Raw genomic sequence first — 22278 nt, forward strand, 5'->3', positions numbered from 1 at the left:
ACAAATGTATTTATATTTTGTTTGCTGTTACATAGGCTATACTAGCAATGGTGGCATATTTGACATGCATACAATAATTTATGAAATGGTGTTGTTTTTATCAATTTACAGAGATATTTGTTTCGCTAAACTGAATATGACCTGTGCCTCACTGAAAGCCCATTGGACATTATTTTTTTTGGGATCAATTTTTTATTTCTTTTTCAAAGAAAGGGTCATATACAATTGTATACAATTTCTTCTACAAAATTTACCATACAAAAATGACCCTCTAAACCCCTCCAATCACCCACCCCACCCAGCCCCCCAGCGGTCCCCAAGTCCAGGCCACCTTAACAAAAAAAAAAAAAAAATATGCAATCAAAAACAATTTGCCTACAAAATTTAAAGAAGAGAAAATAAATAAAATAAATAAAATAAAATGCAATATAAATAATAGATACTCCAAAATTAAAAACTTTTTTACAAATAAAATATGAAATAAATAAATAAATACATACAAAAATAGAGGCAATCTACAATATGATACCCATTGGACATTATTGACAAACCCTGGGCTTGAACTGATGTAGCGTTAAACTGCCATACAACTTTAAAAAAAAAGAAGACGACAAGGTTTTGTTGCTGATTTTGGGAGCTGAGAAAATGTGGGAATGTAGTAAGGCTCTCTTTAATTTTCTTAAAGATACAGGGTAAGAGCACAGTATTAAAGGTGTGTTTAGTGTGTGTGCGTGCGTGTGTGTGTGTGTGTGTGTGTGTGTGTGTGAGTGTGTTTTATTTATTTATTTTAATTTTTAGAATTACAACTATGTGCAATACATGAAGCCCTGAAGTTGCACACCCCGGTACAGGTGGTGGTATGCACCTGAACAAGTTGGTGGCGACCCACCATTAAAACCAGAGAGAGAGAGAGAGAGATAGATAATAATAATAATAATAATAATAATAATAATATTTCATTCTATTATTGAGATGTTAATTTAATTTTTATTATTGTTATTATATTATTATTATTATTTGTATCTTTTTGTATATGTATACTAAGTTTTGCCAATATTGTATCATTTACAGTCATGCCAATAAAGCAATTCTGAATTGAATTGATTTGTATTGAATTGAATTGTGTTGAATTTAGTGTGTGTGTGTGGGGGGCGGTGGTTGTTGCGTTATTTATGCCAAGCCACAAGGCGGCGTCACAGACGACTAGACGGAAGTTTTCGAGCAAAACATACGACGAAGAGACCCCAAGAGATGTCAACAAAACTGCTGTTAACTCGAATAATAAAGAGCTACATTTTTGAATTGACCACTAAAATCGACCGACGTCTTCCTTTCATGAGCTTTTAACAAGGATCTCAGAATGGCGGAAGGAAACACTCTTTCCGGTGTAAATGTTGTGCTTGTTATGGCCTACGGCAGCTTGGTAAGTAACGCTACCCAATTCCATAATATTTTTATTAATTTAATTATTGAACGTAGTCTGAATACTTATGCTTAGTTGACTAATAGTGATAACAACTGACTTGCAGCAGCAGGAGTTGCCCATCCTATAATTTCATCCATGATGTCTAAAAAATACTGTCTATATGAGCAGCTTACTAACGTTTGAGCCTCTGTCTTCTGGGAGTTCCAGCTAAAATAAAGCAGACCGTGTCAGAACCGTATTTGTTGAATGAGCCGTCTGTCATTCTGCAGGTGTTTGTGCTGCTGTTCATCTTCGTGAAGAGACAGATCATGCGCTTCGCTATGAAGTCTCGCAGAGGACCGCACGTGCCGCTCGGCCACAACGCACCGAAGGTATCAATACAAAATATCATCTGTCTTTGTAGAGGACGTTTCATTTTATTAATTCCTTCAAGACCTTACTTCCCACATTCTTGGATTAATGTAGTAACTAAAATATTTTGGAGGAAACCGTTGGTATAAAATTATAAGCCGTAAAATGTTTCCATTTCTTATGTTTTGTATTTTTATTATTATTATTTTTTCTACTTCCTACTGAATTATTGTTTAGGCATGAAGTAATTTTCAGTCCTCTTGTGGAGGGTCCCATATTTATCCATTTAACTTTCATTGTATTAACAATATGACTGGCCACTCTTTCATTAAATATGATATTGTTCTTCTGTTTATACCTTTATGATGCTTTTTGCTGCAAGTACTAGTAAGTTTGCAATGCACTGAAAAAAAGCTGCATCTTTCACAGGAGCTGAGAGAGGAGATCGATAACCGTTTGTCAAAAGTGAACGATATTCGTTATGAGCCACCTTTACTCTCTAAAGATGACGATCGACTGAATGGTGAGAGGAACAGAAGGCCCTGGCAGTTCTCTGTAAATACTGGTGCAGATGTGAACTCTTGTGTCTGTCTGTGTTTGTGCAGGATGTTATAATTACCTCTTCAGAATGCAAGCGTTAGATGCCATCAGAGACTCCGGTAAGACCCTCTCCTGACCGCGTGCAGCCAAAGATTGTGTCGTGTCAAGCGCAGTGGTTACTGGAAAGACGTTTTATATTAATTTACAGTAAATTCTCATTAATATAAAGGCCTAGATGTTCTTATTTTAATTTATTTTAATGATTTGATATTTGTGTGATATTGAGAGATATTTGTGTGAGATATTTATTTTTTATTAATGTTCGTTAAAGACGTCTTACATGCATTGCTCAACAAGGTTGCATTTATTTGATAAAAAATACAGTAAAACACTAGTATTGTGAAATTATTCAAATGTAAGATAACTGATTTCTGTTTTATTTTATTTATATTATTCTGATGATGCAAAGCTTAATTTTTTAGTAGCCATTACTCCAGTCTTCAGTGTCACATGATTCTTCAAAAATAATTCTAATATGCTGATTTGATACGCAGGAAACATTTATCATTATCATTTCTGAAAATAGGTGTGATGCTTAATCTTTTTATTATGTATTTCTTTAAAGAGCATAATCTATTGAAAATAGATTATTTGGTAACATTTAAAATATCTTTACCTTTCTTAAGTGAAATTGAATGCATCCTTTTTGAATAAAATAATTAATAAAAAAAATGTACCCAAAACTTTTGAACAGTGGTGAACCTTAAATTTTTTTATAATTTAGTTACATTATACACTAAATTTATAAATATTTCATTTTTAACTTCTGAATTAAATATGCAGTGTTAACTTTAAATTGATTAAACTTTAATTTTGTAATGAGCTTGTGAAATAGAAAACTGCATGCATACCGGTCTAGCTTGATCTGATGGGATCTGGTTCTGTCCCACCTGTAGATATCCCATTTCAGGAGTTTTGTCGCAGTGCGAGCGCTCTGACCGGCCGCCGCTACAAAAAGTGGCTGCAGAACCTACGAAACTCTCACTCTCTGTTCAAATCAAGTCACAGTGCATTAATAGATCGCTTACTGGAGGGCTATGACAACGCTCGCCATGGGACAGGGGTCAGTCCGAGTGCAAATGTGTGTTAAATGGTTACGTACAGCAGGGGGCGCTGCAGGACACAAATAAGAGGCTTGTGATTTCTTTCCTGTAGGTGTTTGGTGAGACAGAGTTTGTGAAGTATAAGGAAGATCTGGCAGAACTGGCTGCTGTGTAAGTACCATTGGCCAATTATTGCTGTTTATCTCTCAAATTATCTCTCTTTTCACTCTGTTCTTCCTGATATCTCCACAGTGTGAAGACCCACTCCAGCACCAGCAGTCTAAACCAGCAGCACCAGTCCGCAGCTAAAGATCTGACCTGCTCCTCCGGCCCGTCGTCTGCCTCTACCATTCAGGTCACGTACCTGCCGTCCACCGGACAGCGCAGCAAGAGGCCCAAACACTTCCTGGAGCTCAAAAACTTCAAAGACAACTATAATACACTGGAGAGCACACTTTAGAGATTGGAATCCTTTTGAGGAACTGTGTGAGTGCAACTCAGAAACTGTGAATCAGAAGTGTTCAGATCTCACTGGAAAAGCCTTCATGTAGAAATGAAAACAGTGGGAGATGCAGTCAAATGGCCTCAAATCACACTGAGAATGACTTAATATATGACCAAATCTGACAGATAAATGTCAGTGCAACTGCTTTGAGAGCAATGTAAGAATATTATGTTGGTAGTTTTAATGTTTTTCTGATGGAGCTAACAGGAAGAGCTTTTTTGTCTAATGTTTTACCAGCTTTTATTTGCTAGGCTAGGATGTCCTTTTAATGTGAACAGGGAGTGTAAAGTTAAGAGCACCAGCAAAGCACCCTTTAGCTGAGATGATAAGATTTTAACTGGATTGACTTTACTAGAACAAACACATGAATTCAAAATAGTTGGAACGGTTGACTTAAACTAAAAATGTAAAAATTTAATTTATGCATTTAGCAGACGCTTTTATCCAAAGTGACTTACAGTGCATTCAGGCCATCAATTTTACCTATCATGTGTTCCCGGGGAATCGAACCCCCAACCTTGCGCTAGCTTGCTTGCTAACGCAATGCTCTACTTCCAATGTATTTTTTTTTTCATGCCATGTAAATCAGTGGTTACCGTCAACATTCTTCAAAATAGATTATAGAATCTGCATTCATGGGTAAACTAGCCTTTAACTATCCAATTTTATACTAAGACTACTTCAGTTTGAGGTTTTTAAATAAGAGCCTGTCCCACATCAATGAGAAGAGCTGTGCAGAAAAATGTAGGAGAGAACAATATTAACTTGAGTGCTACTGATTATTTCTTTTCAAGTGCAATTGTAATTTTTAAATGAGTTGATGTTAATGTGTCTATAGGAAGAAAAAGTGTGGTTTGAGTCATGAATGGATATGGTTGTTGTATAAGAGACTGTCTATATTGACTTTCACTGTATTTTAAAATCTTATCAGATCTAATAAATTGTCTGCGTCGTCTGTACCTGCGCTGTTCTGCCAGTAGTGTTCTCCTCTAGTTAGACATCACTGGTTCAGTATGTAATCCAGGGCTGTTCCTTGAGATCTACTTACCTTTTCAGTTCGGTGCAGCTCTAACCCTGCTCCAGCAATATTCTTCAATATCATAGAGATTCTAAGTTAATGCATACAATACAAAATTTTCAAAAGGTTTTTTTTCTTTCATCTTATGCTCACCAAAGCTGCATTTATTTAGTTAAAAATAGATTTAAACTGTAATATTGTGAAATATTGTTCCATTTTAAAGTAACTGTTAGCTATTGTAATATATTGTAAAATGTCATTTTTTTCTTTGATTCTTAGCATCATTACTCAAGTCTTCAATGTCACATGATTCTTCAGAAATGTTTCTAAAATGCCGATTTGGTGCAGAAGAAACATTTCTTATCAAAGTTTAAAACGGTTGAGCTGATTTATATATATGATACATTTTTTCCTCCAGAATTATTTGATAAATACAAAGTCCATAAGAAAAACTGTTACATTTTATGTATTTACTATGACTTATGACTTACCAATTTAATGCAGAATTGCTAAACAATAATATCCCACAGTAATGTAAACATAGGCAAACACCCTCAAACAACTTGAAGATAAAATATGGGGACAAGCAACGTGAGGGGAATAAAATAATGGTATATTTGATAGGGTATACATTTCATTGTTTTAAAGATGCCATAATGCCATAAACCACATTCCATTGCAGACTCAGAAAAGGCAAGACAAAAACAACAACATTCATGAAACTCATTTATTTAAATATACAAGATGCCATTCATTCAAGCATTGCAAACTACTCATTTTTACTACAAAAATATTATAACAAAACATGTTACATGCTAATATGAAGCCTATCTAAGAAATTCACATATGGTTAAAAGTTCACACAAAGAGAAAATATACACACTATCTACAAATGTGAAGGTGGATAAACATGGTTATGAAGTGCATTTTTCAGCACAGCCCTCCCAGAAATAAAATAAAAAGCATAAATAATCTCTGCTGTGGTATTATTAATGGTTCACATGATATTACTTTGCGGTGGGCAGGTGCAATCGCATCACTTTTTTAACTAGGTGTTATAAAACCAGTTAACTGAATGTTGGAAATATCTGAGCAACTGTAGATTGTGCTGGAGAGGCTGGCTGGACTGGATAACAGAGGTCACACCGTGCCCTACTGGTCTGAACTGGTCAGGCTCACTGGAGGACAAGCGTTACATTCTTTCAAACTTATGAAAGACTCACAAGGCGTCTTTGTTTTTCATTGGAGCTGAGTCACTGGATTCTCCCTGCTCTGTGTCTCTTTGGTTGAGAAAAGCATGTAGAGCAAATATAAATATTTGTAGAATTTTTTGTGTCGATGATGAACTTGACTCACTGTCTCCCCTTCAGTTCTTTCATCAGCTGAATTATTGTAAAAAAATAGCAATAGCAACACTACCACAGAAAAAACATTTCCTGCCTTTAAAAATAGATACAATTACGATACAAAAATCCTTCATCCTCCTTTAATTCACATACCTTTGTCCTTCTTAAAAAAAAAAAAAAGGTCCCCATCCATTGTCTCTATAATTTTAACAGATTTTCATCTGTGATTTCTACGAACTCAGAAACCCACTAAAGTTTAGCCGAGCTAATACCGAAGGAGATTACGAGAGATAATGAGAGCTCAATGAGGGTGTTTAGCAACACAATCTGTCTGTCTGTTAATGTTGAGTGAAAGACATCGTCTTCAGAGGGCCAGCCTCAAATAAATACCTAAATACCCCCAGAGTCCATCTAGAAGCCCTTTACAATTCTCAGAATAATGCAAAGATGAGTTCTTCATTTGTTTTCTTCATTTGTCTTCATATTAATGGATATGCTCTTTAACAGTCCCTGGCCTGTCAAATCTACATGGATAATTCATAGTTAGAGTATGTAATAATGGCAATTACAGTAACTCTGGACTGTTAGAAGTAATCTTGCAGGAAAGGCATTTAGACACTAAAGCAATAACATATCATTTAGTGAAGGTCTGTGATGGTTAGGTTGCTAGTATTCCTCTGCACTGTGGATCGTGCGGTTGTCATAACAGAGCTGTGATGTTGTTGTGGTAATGTTCAGGATTTAATTTCAATGACCTTGATGAAGGGGAGGCTCTTGTTGGTCTGGGTGGATGGTCTCAGTGGTTTGCTGTGGAGAAGACATTAATTGAATTTGAATGTGTGGGCTTTTATGTAATTTGTGGCTATTTGCATAACATTTTTTGCCTGTAGCTATCAGGATCATTTGCATGTACCTGTAGACAATCTGCGCATTGCTGTCTGATGGCAGGTATGAGTTTGACCTTTGACTCCCCAGGTAGTAATCCATCTGATCCCGCATTTGTTTGTTCTGTAAGCAGAGCACATTCAGAAAGGTCAGACGTCAGGAAACATTCATGAGATGATTAAAGGGTGAGTTTACTAATCACTTTTACGTCGTAAAATTAATAATATTTAAAAGAAACATTTGTGTGCATTTTCATGAAAATTATGATTAGGGAAAATAATTAAGAAGAAACTAGTGTTCTAATAATTTTGGCCTCCACTTTAAGTGAATAAAAGACACACAGCACAACCAGTGCAGATTCCCGAACGAATGACTCTTTTTAGTGAATCAAACAAATACAGCCTACAGTATGCATTATGTTTATTAATGAATCACATTTTAACACTTTGTTTAATATATTAATACATACACTGTAATCACTAAAGTTGTAAAAAATATATATATATATATATATATATATATATATATATATATTATTTGGGTGCAAGAAATTACAGTTTTAGTCTTTCTGCTTAAATTTTTTGTTAAATTCAATATGTTGCTAGCCATTCTTTATAATTATTTGTAAAATGTACAAGCAAATTTTTAAAAATGGTTTCTCCTACACCAATTTGTTTTTTCCAGTGTAGTTAAGGGCAATGATCTGACTGAACTCTGCAGTAAATGAATCGTTGAGGAACCTGAATCATTCAAAGGAATCTGAACTGAATTGCCGGGAATCATGTTTGTTTATATCCTGCGGACTGACCTCTGCCTCCAGCATGGCCACCTTTTCCTCCAGCTCTCTGATCGCTCTGTCTCTCTCCTGAATCACCATGCGTGAGTTCTGAAGCTAGACGACACACGGATGGAAAGCCTGAGTTAGCAAGCGAACCAAACAAGACCAAACTTTGCATGAGAGTCTGCCTTTGTGTGCATAAACACATACCTGTTCAATCATTTGCCGCAGCTTTCTCTGTTGACTCTTGAGCATGTCATCCAAGTGATGAATCTTCTCTTTCAGAATAGCATTTTCCTTTTCCAGCTCTTCTGACCTGTCAAACGATTAAGCGACTGTTTATAGCAAAACCCAAATGATGCTTAAAGTTAAAAAAGGCAACATAACATGACAAAATCTGTCAAATATACATGCATCGTGTCCCCTACCTCTCTCTCCCTACATGGCCCTCCTCCCTCAGTTCACGCAGCTGCAGGAGTTCGGCTTCTTTGGTCATGAGCTGGTCTCTGAGGGTGGAGCTCTCCTGCTCCATGCCGCCCATGAGACGCTGTAGATCCTCGATCTGCTGATCCTGCTGCTCTTTGCTCTGCTGAACCCTCTTCAGATACTCGCTCTGCTCAGATAACTGCTGCTTATACTGCTGTGCCTCCGCCTACAGCAACAAAGAAAAACTCCATCATAAGACATTTATGTTTAGCTGTTATCTTTCTGCAATACTCAATTCTGACTGGTCAACTGATATTTATTTATATGTCACTATAAGCAACAGTCCTGACCAGCTTATCAGTAAAAAAAGATTTAATCTATAACAGCTTTTGTGACACCTACATTTTGTAAACAGAGAAAGTTTCAGATGTTGAAAATGATTAAACGTTTCAAGCGGTTTAATTTTTCACTGCCTCATTTTGACATCCACTGTTTGCTTAACACTGAAATCCTTGACGTATAAGACACAAGCAGTAGCCGATTAGGAAACGGCACATCATCATGAAAGAATGTGTGCTCTCACCCCTGCACACACTGTTCTTTCCCAACCTGGATCTGACCCAGATGCCCAGCAGGAATGTCTGGCACTGCATAGTAAAACTCACCTCTCACCTTCTCTGAAGACGATCTAACAAAGGTTCCTTTGAGTGCTCTCATTAGGATCATTATGTGTTAAGAAAGAAACAGATGGTGGAAGGTGCATGCTAAGTGACTAACCAGCAGTTTTTCTCTCTCCTCCTGGTGTTTCTTCTCGGCCTCTTGGAGCTGAGCATACAGACGTTTACTGGCCTCCCTCATCTTCTCTTTTTCCTGTTCATCCATACTATCCTGAGAGAGAATACAGTGACAAAACTTTAATGCAAAGAATCCGGAATTTGTTTGGTTACAGTCAAATGTGTATGTGTGTTCATGTAGTTCTCACATGTGTTTCGAATTAGTTATGCAACGCAGTGGTTTAGGCAATAAAATAAAAAATAGGAGCAAACCGTACTCAATTTTGAACCAATTCACTATCCCACAGTTCCAAATTACAATTATAACAAATTACAAATGATGTCTATGTGATACACGCCCACATCTCTCCCAGCACTTATTTATAGACGTGTGTGAAAGCAAGAGGATAATGTAAGTTAGACAGAAAGAGGGAGGGGCCTTCTCTGTGTGTGCGTCAACACCCTGTTGACGCACACACAGAGAAGGCCCCTCCCTCTCTGTGTTCTAACAGTAAAATACTGATGTACGCTGTCATACTGTAGCTCAGCTCTTCCACCCGCTCTCCTGCTCTAACCAGAAGCACACATCCCGGTGGGAGGCTAATCCACGCTATTCAATCGGAAAAAGAATGTGCTGCCGCCACATTTACTTTCACCAAGCAACAAAAGCTAAGAATTTGAAGAATGTGATAAACCTGTTAAACAAATACTGTAGATTATAAAGAACCACGGATAATTATTGCAGGTGGCTTAACGTGTTCCCTGAGCTGTGCATTTTCGTTTGGTTTCATGGGTGAATTAATTCCTGTCTCCTGGATGACATAAATACTAATGGGTGTTTACCACTGCGGTTTTGTTTATGTGTTGTGTGCTAACAGATTGTTGAGATGTGTATCGTAGGTGTGAATAAGCAATTACCTGATTAACACCCAAGGGATACAGAAATTTTTTAAATGTATATTATATAACTTAGCTGAACTGAAGCATGCTGGTCATTTCACATAGATGTTTGTAGAACAACTGAAATGTTCTTTACTATTGCTCATAAATCATGTCTTACTTTAAATCTAATCATTTCTCCACGTTTGTATGAGGAGTATAGGTTTGGGTTTAGGAGAACAGAAAATATCTTTGTTATGAAATATCTATGAAAATGAAGGCTGACCAATATTGACATTTTGCTTTAATAAGTTGATAATTATTGCCATGTTGTGTCTGATAACAAATAAATGGCATAAATGTATTTATTTATTAAAAAAACTAAATAATAAAATAAATACACTAAATGCTAAAATAATCTGTTTTAAATGCTATGTAGTTTATTATAAACGTAAGTATGAATTTTTTTTATTTCGATATTTGCCAAAGCTTACATTCAATAGTTCTTATTAGTTTTATTAGTGCTTGATGAAGAAAAAATTAAATTATATACTGTTTAGAATTTGATGGCAATAAAGGTCATCTAAATGTAAAAATAGGGAGAATGAGCATGCACTATTAAATATCCAGTATCGACTGATAACCTGCAAGTGTGTGTGCAAAGCAATATTGCACATACTGTAAATATCTCACCTGTCTCTCTAAACCGTTTAGGGCCTTTGTTAGTGATGAATGAGTGCCATTAACTTTTCTGGGACCAGATAACACCAGCTGAGAGTGAGAAAAAAAAGAGTTAGTCACCATTTTATGATTAATAGCTTAAAAGAAGTATATTCTGACTGATGTGTTTTTTGTCTCACCTTATGTTCTGTCCTGTGACTTTTAGCTGCCATCTGCTCTCTGAGGTTTTTCAGACAGTATCTCACCTGCACACAGTATAACATTATTAATACACCTGTTCTGAAACCATGTTAACATAGAAAAGTGGGAAATGTTACTGAGGATTTTTTGCTCTGACCTCCTGTATTTGTGAAACTTCCTCTGAAAGCATCTTTAGACTCTGTTGGTGTCTGACTTGTGCCTCTTTGCGGTCTTCCAAATATACCTGACAAGTAAACACAAATGTTTTAAAAACGAGGGCATTGACATCGCTTATTTCAACAAGGGCCTGAATGAAATATAAATAATAATGTAATAAAGAGAGACCCACCTTGATGACCTCGCCCTGGTCCTCAGACTGCTTGATCAAATCAGACTTCAATGGCTGTCTCTCAAAGGTTGGTTGCACCAAAGCAAACGCTCTGCCAACTGGCTGGAATGACATGAGCAATCCATATAAGATCCCTACTGCATTCATGTGTTATTAACTTCACCTTCATGTCATGCAACAGCTAGAGGCTTGATCAGGAGGACCTCTACCCATTAAAGTAGTATGATGTCTTAGTTCTCTACAATTTACAGAATTATTTTGACACAAAATACAGAAAAAAATATTTTATATGATTCATCTATATTTCCAATTAAGAACTGAACTCCAATCTAAACTTTTTCTCAGAATCAGCAATTACATCGGCATCTCTTGCATCTCGGTATGCAGAAAACTAAAGCTTCCTCTAAACAATAAGTATAAATAACTCTAAAACACAAAGAGTAGCAGGAAACCCCTGAAGAGGAGGAATGGGTGCAGAATGTGGCAAAAGGGACATGGAAAGTTATGCAATTTCTGGAGTCTGAAACAATGAGCCTTTGGTTCTACAAGAATGTCCCCTGGAACACAGCCACATGTTCCTTGTGTTTATAGAGCTTTGGCAGACAGACAGACAGACAGACAGAGGGAAATGGACCAAGGGGAGTGTGTGTGGGGTGGGGGTAATTCCACTGAAGTTAATCCGATCTGATTCTAAAGAATCACTCACAACTTAACCAGAAATAATCAGCTCATAAACAACAGTGGAGATAAGCATACAATACACAGTTTTAAAACATGCAATACTGTATCAGTGGCCAGCTGACCAGTCTGACCAACTAGCAGTTAGAAAATAGGTAATAAGTCTTACTTTTCATATTCAGATTAGACTAATTTACATTTAATGTAATGTCTTTAAAAAAAAATAGATGACTAAGCAGATAGTCACTGATATGAATAAACAGATCTAAATATAAATACATATTCAATATATATTTACGTCATGCTCAATAATACTAACATTGTCCCGGTATTATAGTAGAACATTCTGGTATAACTTCAGCTAAAGCGTAAACATCAGGGATTTAATGCAGGAGTGGTTTCAAACAGGCACTTTTTCATTCTTCTAAAACCTTCCCATGGTCTAAAACACGAAAACAAAATTTTTTAATCATAGATAAATGCTTAAAAACACTGAATCTGAAGTTGAATGTGATATCTGAACATGTCAAGACTAGACCATCTCTATCTGACTGTGTAAAATAGAAATAATCTAGAAAGAAAGACATGTACCTTATCTGCGGTAGACGGTTGTTGCTGGTGCTGGTGCTGGTTCTGCTCGTGGAGAGTCAGTCTGAGCTTTCTGTGACCGTTCTGAATAATGACATGAAGAGAAGCACAAATGTGAGAGAGGGATGCAACAAAGAGACCGTTATAGAAAGCAAAAGGGTGGGAGCTGTGTGGATGAGTGGAACATGTGGGGAGGAGAAACTGAGTAATGCCCTCTGAGAGAGAGAGACTGACTGGAGGCCAGTTGCCCATTAAAGTTTGGCAGGGAGGTCTGTGGTTACTTAATGTGAAAGCGAAAGGCATTTACAGTCCAGTCTCTATGATATATACAAAGTCTGATTTGATTGGTTCCTCAGCTTCTGGAAAATTCTTCAGCCTTGCAGGCTTCGCCAAAACTTTGCGTTTGAATGTAAATTTAAATCGTCACAAAGATGGAGGCGGGACGCCACAAATCCAAACGGAACAATGCGTTCCAGCGCAGAACGGAATATCACCATGACAACCGGGACACCCATCAACAACATAAACTATGTCTGTTGGACACAGGAAGAGACAGAGCAGAGACTATACAGCTTTGGCAACCACACAAACAGATGAGAGGAAACACTCATAAGAAAACACTCATACATAAGATAACATCCACATAACCAAATGAAGAGAAGTTGAACTGAACAACCGTATATGGTATTCAAGCACATAATCTGATTAAAATATGTAAAACAGTAAAGATTGGGCAGCTGGCTGTGTGTGTCCATGCAGAAATCCAGAACATTCTACTGACTCTAAAAGTAGTCTGTGTGAGTCACAGCGGGACAGGAGTTCCTGAAAGTGAGCGTGTGGTAGACAGCGTGCACAAACTGTGACATGTTTATTAAATATGTGTGAGACAGGCCCAGTCCGACTGTGAAAATGGTCATCACTGGGGCGAAGATCAAGAGTCTAAAAAGTCAGAGCAAAGGTGACAGAGGACATTACACATCACACGGTATTAGATTAGATGGGATTCATATTTACTGTTATTAGGGCAGGTATTTTTTTTTTACAATATTAGGGTATAAATAATGTGGGTATAGAAGCCAATAGACCAGTTTGGTACAAATAAAAAGGAAAATAAAATAGGAGGTGAACAGTGATTATGGGGTATAATGGCAGATGACTGTTTTAGTTAAATTGATTCATAACAATACTGCAAATTATTATTATTACCTATTACTATATCATCCCTTCGTGATCATCTAGTAATAGGTAATAATGAGACAGAATATGAGATACAATAAAAGGCAAATTACTATAGTAAATGACATTGTATTATATTATGTGATTAAGCAATCAAGTATACTTCTATTCCTATGATAAACATTGAATAAGCTGTGGTATGTGCAAAAATATGATTCACTAATCTATAGCACTATATTAGGGATATATGGAAGAGTTTAGCATTTTAGCTACATTGTATGTTATAATTTTGAAGAATATTCTTAATAATTGGATTTAAAAGTTGTTTTATTGGTCTGGAGTTAACAAAAGTATTGAAGCTTTAACTGAATAAACAATTCTGAATTTATATCTCACAATTTTGAGTTTACCTATCAGATTTGCAAGTTGATGTCTCACTGTTCTGAGTTTAAATCTCTAAACATGTATTTGCATAATGCATACAAAAAAAAAAACATTCTCACATTTTTCTTGCAATTCTATGAAAAAAGTCAGACTTGTGAGATTTGCTTTGATCATGAACTGACTCCGTCAGAGATAAAGCACTTGCAAATCAGTGTCTAACACTAAAGGAGGAAGCTACAACATTTTAGACTCTCTATAATGTCTCTGAGCATGTGGTTCAGAGTTCAGCCAGCCATCTCAAGGGAACAGGACGTTTGCATGTTTACAGAATGATGTTTGACAGATGTCGATTGAATTCTTTGCAGCTGACCAGTCTTTTGTCTAAAATCAAGAGCATGAGACAGCATCTGTTGTAATTTTCGAGATCAGGCAGATATTAAGTCATGATCATGACAAAACAAGATAAGCATGATTCTATACAGTTCACCAAATGACCACAGCACACTCTGTAATCAACATGTTTTGTCAAAAACATTCCATGTAAAGCTGGAAGTTACACACTGTATTACGTCACAAAAACGGATTACATCATTAGTCTGTGATGCAGGTTTGTAAACGCAATCTGTCTGAGTAACATTACTATTGTACCACTTACTAAATGACTAGACAAAACACAGCCACACCTCAACCCACCTGGCCAAAATAACACACTTATCGTAATCCCACAAATGAGACAAAACAACGACACCACAGCAGGAAGACGAACAGACTCGACTTAAGGCAACTGAATAGGCGGTATCAACAAAACCACAACAAAATCAACAAAAGGTGCTTTAGGATTTCTAAACTAATTCAAAGTCAATGAATTATGCCTTAATACATTTACCTGAACAAATCTAGAGGCACTACTGCAGGGAAGTCCTGTGCCTGTGTGCGAATCGGGTGTATCCATAGAAGGCAAAGCAGCATTTAGAGAGTTCGAGATCAGTCAAGTTCAACACCACACCTCAACCCAAGAGAAAAACAAAGACACACAACACACACCTGCAAAATGACACGCACCAAGCACAAAACAGTTTTCTTGTCTGTAATGGGAGAGGATTAAAAAAAATCTGTTTGGAAAGAAGTTTGTAAGGATTATGCTCGGGGCATCAGAACAGGCTATTCATTACAACAGAGCATCAAATACCAAAACTCTGATAACACGACATCTCTCTTTCAAATGGACATTTAAACATGCATACAAATATGCATGCAAAGTCTCTGACTGACAGGAGTGGTCATTATTTAAAGATTATATAAGAGCTATGTGAGATTTGCATATTTTGTGTACCAAAGAAATATAAAAAGCATTGCCACCAGGGTATTAAGAAAACAAATAGATGATTAATAAGAGATGGAGAGAGATGGCGCGCAAGGTGTTTTTGTTCACTGGAAATCAAACCAGGTCAGAGTGAAACCTGAACGCAGGTGTGAGGTACAAAGCAGAGAGAGAACGAGAAGAGCTTCAGGAGAGACAGGACATAGAGAAAGGATGGATGAAAAAGAGAGGGAACATAGGGGGATTGTATGAGAGTCGTGAGTGGAATGTGTCATTGGATACAGGCCTCTGGCCCTCTCAAAGAGACAGACAAAAGACTCGGCTAATCACACAAGCGTTTTTTCCTCGGTGAGAAGTATAGCTCACGCGAGAAATCTGAATAGCTGCTGGAAACCTGAGACTGTATATAGACAATTGTGACTTTACACAAAAACTGAATCTGAGTAAACTGGAACATTAATGATAGCACCATTAATCATGATAGAATGAAGAGAATTGGGATTTTTTTTTAAAGAAAATATTAAGTTAATAAGTAACGCCAAAAGTCACTATCGTCAAATCGAAAATTTCTCATCCCACACTTGGGGGTGGAGGCTTTATGCTGTTCTATAAATATTAATATCAATTAATTCTATCAATATATTAATTACGTTCTTTTTTTCTTTTGTAATTGACATACAGCATGTAGTTGAATTTTATTTATAAAAGTTTTGCTTTATTTAAAAGTATTTGCATATGGTTGTGATTTTTTACAACTTTCTTATATTTTGAGATCAGAAAAAAATTTGAATTATTAAATCTAATGAATGAATGAATAAATGAATGAATAAATAAATAGATTAGATTAGTAAATAAATACCAATTCAATTGGGAGTTTACATTCTTCTTAATTTTCATTAGTGTACTAGAAGGGCTTCCAGCATTGTCGCGATAAGACAAGACAAACACAAGTCAGTTTCACCGCAGTGTCCTGTGGAACTCTGTCACCCCAAGGCCACACAGCCAAGCCAAGCTTTCGCATAGTCTGCATATTTGTAACTACTGTATTGTATGTACTCTTTATAACCCCAGCATAAATAACAGAGACACACAGAGGGCTAATGACTATCAGTGCAATCTGCTTCATAATATAAACTTGATGAGAGAGGCAAAATTTGTACTTTCACACAAGCCACATAAAAAGTGAGTAAATACAAGTTTGAAGGTAAATATTTGTTGTTTGACTCCCAAGCCTACGCCAAAAGCGAAAAAAGCATTGATCAAGGGAGCGGTAAATAAATAAAATATATATAGAGTAGATGGAGTAGAGAAAGAGTAAATATACTGACACAGCACGTTGAGCAATGTTTTCTTTTCTTTTTTTTTAAGCAGGAATGCCTTACATAACCACAGATCATCTTGTTAATCTTGAAAAAAAAAAACATTTTGTTGGCTTTTACATCATATAAAAAAACAGGGAGTTTTTTGGTTGTTGTTGTTAGGGGGAGTTTTTCATCATCTCCAAATCAGTTTCTAAGTATTAAAGTGAAAAAGTGTAACCACACTTTATTTTAAGGTTCAGTTCTTGCGATTAACAAATCATTAACTACTCACAATTTGCTGCTTATTAATACTTAATAGGTATAGTTTAGGTATTGGGTAGGATTAAGGATGTAGAATATGGTCATGCAGAATATGTGTTTATAAGTACACTAATAATAAACAGCCAATAAGTTAATAATAGACATGCTATTAAGTAACTAATTAATAGTGAGAACGTGTCAATATACTAAAGTGTTACCAAGTTTTCATTAACCTGATCTACTAGAGAACTACATGGATTCGTTAAAAGTAATTTGTAAGTGCATGACTCTCCAAAAAAATGCATCTCAAATGGTCTTTGACCTTGTGATGCATGACAAGTCCATTAAAGAGCTTCCTGTTGAATGATGTCCTCTCATAATAGCAAAATTATAAAAAAAAACAGTAGCTGCTGAAAAGCATAGTTTTTTATTATGCTACAATATGGTGCATTATCAAACCAAACTTTTGAATCAGTCTGAATGACCATATTGTTTAAAAGGAAGGAAACCTTCCACAATCAAGCAAATACTTGAGCCCTGTCTCACTTCCTATATTTTCTTGCCCACTTTGCATGTAGAGAGCATGAAAAATATATTATGTGAAGCTATAAAACCAGTTAGGGCACACGGCTGCCCAGCAACCTGATGGAAAGCTCAGGTTAATAATCATCTAACCTGCCATTACAATTTTTAAATACAGTTGCCTACTGGTTGAACAGACATGGACGCAGCTGGTATTTGGCTTAACTGTCCCCTGTGCTGGCACAAATGCCTCTTACAGGTTATTAGGGAAGCCAAATATCAAGTAAGTGACATTAAACCAGATTAAGCATCTGTTGTGTATACAGAGAAGGGCAAAGGGGGGAAAGGAGGGTTCGTGCAGCTTGCCACTATAAATACTGTTAATTAATAAAGGGTCACATTTAAACTGAGTTAACTTGGCTTTACAAACTTCATTTTGACTATAAAAATGAATGAAGCACTGGTCCTTGTAAACAGGCTTGAGGGAACACGTAGCGCATTTAATATTTGACCAGGAAGATGCATTACAGAGGATCAAAGTTCTCTTTTATGATGAGAAGAGGACCCAGAAACCTTTGGCAACACGTGTTAACATTTCCCCTCAAAACTAACTATTTTAGTCATATTTGAATCAATTTCACTTGTGCTTATTCAACCATATTCATATCGTCTATTATATATTGACAATAATTGCATGGGTAACTTTATTACAGATAACAACCAGACTGGTGCAAAACTATGCAGACAAATTTAAAAGCAATCACATTTGTTTGTTTTTTCAAGAAGTAGCAGACATTAAGTAATGAATAATTGATACATACCATTCTGTCTTCCCGGTTGATTTCATCAAATGTGCACATACTCCCCATTCGATTCATTTCGGCTGAATGTATCAAAACTCAAAAGACAACAGTAGCTGAAAAACGTCAGATAAGCGCGCGCGAACTCGTCGCTGTCGTGTGTTGTTGTGTTCTGAAATCGTCAGTCACGCTGAATAATAAATATCCACGGTGCAGGTCTCGCCGCGAGCTGAACGGTACTGTCAGACACTCCTCCCCTCCCCTCCCCTCCCCTCCTTCTCGCAGGTTTCACGAGTCGTTACAAAGCGTCAGAATGAAATCTGTCGTGTGACCTCATTGCCTCGGCAGCTCTCTCCGTTTGTTTCGCCTCAGCCCGCGGGAACAGCGTCATGTGGCGTGTACACCTGAGCGACGCGATCTCATTCCACTATCCCGAGGTTACGGAAAATTAAGCAATGCCATTTGATGGAAAATACCTGAAAAGTTTGTCAAGTTGTTTCTTCAGAGAGATCTAGGCCTGTCTGCAGACACGCTTTAAAAGCAAAGAAAAGTCGAAGGACATGAAGTGTAACTGTATAAAAGTTCATAATTTCACAGCTAAACATTAATAAGCTGGATATGTGTTGGATAACTAGTAATAATAACAACATCGACAACAGATGATGATGATGATGATTATAGAAATATAATAGAATAAAACAAAAAATGTAAAGGAAATAAGCCTATATGTAACGTTAGTGTCTCAATTTAGACCTGAATTATAGAAAAAAAAATAATGAAAAAAAAATTAATAAGTATATAACAATAATCAATCACTTAATTAAGTTATGAATAATAGAGAAAAAGAAAATCAGACTCAAGTGAGGTATAATCGCCTTTATGTGAGTAATAACCATTCACCTCCATTCCATCTCTAAGTCCTATAATTTGATATTTCACACTGTAATTAGTTGGATGAACACTGAAAGTACATTAAACAAGTTTGCATCACTGTGGTCCAGAGCAACAAAATATATTCCTATCTTCAGATGTCTATATCAAGGCTGTTTAGCTGTTAAATTGCATCAAATCTGTTTAATAAATAGCATAATAGTAAATCAAATAAATCCAAGAGTTGTTTAATACAAAACCATTTGTGTCTCTCATATGAGTGTGTGTAGAACAATGCAACACACCCCTGTTATCAGTTTTCTCTTTTAACAACAACGAACTGTTCTATAAATCAATAAAACGTTGTCACTTTGTCATTCTTTTCAAAGGGGTAAAGTTTTGAAGGACATTGTTTTTAGAGGATGATTGTAAAATGTCATCACTGTTACCTTGATTTTGTGGTAAACTAATAACTATAACTATAATAACTATAACTATTTAAGGTAGATATGTATTGACATGTTAACATTCATTTATAAGAAGCACTTTGCAGTTTCAAAACCTTCGTGCTCGTGACTTGTTATAATGTCAAACTGAACTATTAAAACTGAAGTCGAAATTATATCTGGCCCTTAAGTCTCTCAAATAATATAAAAGTAAAAGATCGGTTTACAGCAATCCCAGTTGTGTTAATAATATGTCTAAATGCAGCAAGTTCTTCCAAAACTGTATTTAACTGTATTTGAATTGTATTTAAATTTAGATTGTTTAATTTGTTAGGTGATAAACAGAAAAAAAGTATTCATGAAAAGTTGCCAGAGGCATTACACTGACAAACCCGACCCTTCCTTTTAAAAATGGTTTCAGCGAAGTGTACATGCAATAGTGCAACAGTTGATATTAGGCAATAATTTTCCACAGAATGGCACGAATCAGTGATACTATGTGTGTTCAAGGTGTGGATTTTGACTCCTCTTTGTAAAGCACAAAAATATTCAGCATTTAGTGGAGTGTTTGCTGTATATACTGTAAGCTATCTGTTTTTTTCTGGTAGTGCACCAAAAGACGCTGTTATTTGACTATGATGATTAGATCTTTCCTTGATATTTTAAGAAAAATAATAAAAAACCATGATCATGTGACAGTGATAGATAACATGGAAAACCACAAGAAGCTTTTCACAAGAAATGAGCCCTACCCCTGTGTATTGTTAATTCTACATTCTTCATTCTACATAATTCAGAGAGTTCTTGATAAACTTGCTGCTATGATGACACTGGAATCTATCATGTTATCATGTTTATTTTTATCATTAGTTTTTTAAGTCTTGCATCAGATTAGATTTCAGATCATCAGCCTGTGACTGTGCTTCACAAAAACAATATGATATCATCTGCTATGATATAAAGGCTTATAGTTGAATATTTTGAAATATTTTTAATATTTGTAAAAAGTTTGAAAGAACTGAAGGTTTTAAAGTTGAGTGACAACATAATAGTTTCATATTACGGGATTAAAAAAAAACAAAACAATAAAAACATAATAGCATTACAACGAGCCTCAAGGAGTGTCACCCAGAATTATTTGAGTATAAAAGATGTTCCCCTTTATAACATTTTGTGAGAGAAACCATGTAATTACTAACTGCTGATTTCAAAAAAAAAAAAAAAAAAAAAAAAAAAAAAAAGAAGACTTGGACATCATGAAAAGTAAAAAAAAAGCCAATATTCGTTTCACAGTGTTAACTTGTCATAAATGTCATCTGGTTTAAATGCAGGAGCTTCTGATTGTCCAGCACCAACTGTTGGAAGATAAAGTTCAAAAATTCATTTTGACACTACCTGCCATTATTAAAGAAAAATCAGTTAATATATTGTTTGAATCATGTTTACACAAACTGAAGATGAATTTAATCCATTCAGATATGTTACATTTTCAGTGTAGCATTTGTATAGAAATAATAATTTGAATTAACTTACAGGTGGTCATTGTTGCTGTGTTTTGTTCAGTTAAAGAATACAATGGTAATTCAAACCATGTCCAAAAAACAAATACAAAAAAAAAAGAGAGATTGTCATATAAATTTATATTTTTATTTATGCATTTAAACATTTCAAATGAATGCCACTTACCTTCTGCAACATGGGAGTAATATACTGAAAACCAGCCATTTAACTGTGCTATAAGAGTCTTTACAATCATGCCTAAAACATACATTATGGTTAAACATGTTTCTTTCTGACATTAATCCTTATTACACTTAACATTTAACTTTCACTTTCTGACATACTAATAGCACATCTTACTGTTGCACAAGAAACATTTACTCTTTAATTCTTAAATGATAGAGGGCCTGCTGTTTAGCGTTTAGCTGGTTCTGGTTTCTTTCTGAATAAATATTCAGTTAGAGTCAAGGATATACATAACAGGAAGTATAATATACACCTACAAACTATTGTTCTGATGACAATAACAATCATCACATCTCTCGTTTTTAATAAGCCATTGCTCTGACAGTGACAACACAATAGTGTTATACATTTCAGGGATTCAAGTGGACTTAATTTGGCTGTTGGTTTTGCATCTTCATTTTTTTAAATACAGAATGACCCAGATGGTCAGTGATATGAGGAAACACAGAGATATTATTATTACTGTCATCACTACTACTGTAAGATTATTTATCACTGTTGCACTCTTGAGTGTTGCTTTCAGTCTGGCCAAAAGGACTGTCCGCAGAAGCTGGAAACATATGTGATCAATAAAAGAAAAGGCAATAACAAAACTTCATTTGAATAGATTATTTACATCACACATATGCACATAAACAAACATGCACATACACACACATATCCAGGCGCTGGTCTTCCCTGTGGCTAATAATGTTGTGGAAAGTGTTCAAAAAAGCTTATATTTATAAATGTATCTAAAAAGTATGGTTGAACTCAGCATCTTTTTATAAACAATGCAGCCTAAGAGTAATTATATTTGGCCTTTCAAAGACTTAATCTGAAGCATAATGTAATGTATGCTGAAGTGTTTCGTGTTATCAATCTCTTCAGAAGATATTTAGAGTGTAATAAAAATGTTTAATGTAAAACTATTACACTATTATAGGTAGACTGTCTGTGCATTTG

At 35.7% G+C, this 22278-nt stretch overlaps 2 protein-coding genes across 4 annotated transcripts; one reads left to right on the top strand and one right to left on the bottom strand.

The window, feature by feature from the left end:
• The first annotated feature begins 1209 nt into the window (after nucleotides 1-1209).
• On the top strand, nucleotides 1210-4884 carry LOC113116457 (uncharacterized protein C1orf43 homolog). The gene is made up of 7 exons (XM_026284637.1): nucleotides 1210-1423; nucleotides 1696-1797; nucleotides 2207-2300; nucleotides 2383-2436; nucleotides 3274-3440; nucleotides 3533-3591; nucleotides 3673-4884. Exons 1-7 carry the CDS (start codon nucleotides 1361-1363, stop codon nucleotides 3878-3880), a joined length of 747 nt encoding a protein of 248 aa, XP_026140422.1. The 5' UTR covers nucleotides 1210-1360; the 3' UTR covers nucleotides 3881-4884.
• Nucleotides 4885-5656: 772 nt separating this feature from the next.
• Nucleotides 5657-18504, bottom strand: LOC113116458 (tuftelin-like). 3 transcript variants are annotated; one of them, XM_026284640.1, is made up of 12 exons: nucleotides 18293-18504; nucleotides 12510-12590; nucleotides 11241-11342; nucleotides 11049-11135; nucleotides 10891-10956; nucleotides 10724-10801; nucleotides 9156-9266; nucleotides 8381-8604; nucleotides 8163-8268; nucleotides 7983-8066; nucleotides 7203-7297; nucleotides 5657-7096 (listed from the first exon to the last, which is right to left on the bottom strand). In XM_026284640.1, the coding sequence occupies exons 1-12, from the start codon at nucleotides 18347-18349 to the stop codon at nucleotides 7024-7026; spliced, it is 1164 nt and encodes a 387-aa protein (XP_026140425.1). In that variant the 5' UTR covers nucleotides 18350-18504; the 3' UTR covers nucleotides 5657-7023. The 3 variants fall into 3 exon arrangements, with proteins under 3 accessions (XP_026140425.1, XP_026140424.1, XP_026140423.1); XM_026284639.1 differs by lacking the exon at nucleotides 18293-18504 and adding an exon at nucleotides 14953-15033; XM_026284638.1 differs by lacking the exon at nucleotides 18293-18504 and having other exon boundaries at nucleotides 12510-12773.
• Between the last annotated feature and the right edge of the window lie 3774 nt (nucleotides 18505-22278).

Source organism: Carassius auratus, chromosome 16 (assembly GCF_003368295.1).
Source record: "Carassius auratus strain Wakin chromosome 16, ASM336829v1, whole genome shotgun sequence".
Lineage (NCBI taxonomy): Eukaryota > Metazoa > Chordata > Actinopteri > Cypriniformes > Cyprinidae > Carassius > Carassius auratus.

Coding starts and splice junctions, on each gene's coding strand:
- LOC113116457 (XM_026284637.1), top strand. CDS start 1,361: ATGGCGGAAGGAAACACTCTTTCCGGTGTAAATGTTGTGCTTGTTATG. Junction 1,424..1,695: donor TTATGGCCTACGGCAGCTTG/GTAAGTAACGCT, acceptor GTCATTCTGCAG/GTGTTTGTGCTGCTGTTCAT. Junction 2,301..2,382: donor AGATGACGATCGACTGAATG/GTGAGAGGAACA, acceptor GTGTTTGTGCAG/GATGTTATAATTACCTCTTC.
- LOC113116458 (XM_026284638.1), bottom strand. CDS start 12,758: ATGGGCAACTGGCCTCCAGTCAGTCTCTCTCTCTCAGAGGGCATTACT. Junction 8,067..8,162: donor TGCGGCAAATGATTGAACAG/GTATGTGTTTAT, acceptor TGTGTCGTCTAG/CTTCAGAACTCACGCATGGT. Junction 7,097..7,202: donor AATGCGCAGATTGTCTACAG/GTACATGCAAAT, acceptor TCTTCTCCACAG/CAAACCACTGAGACCATCCA.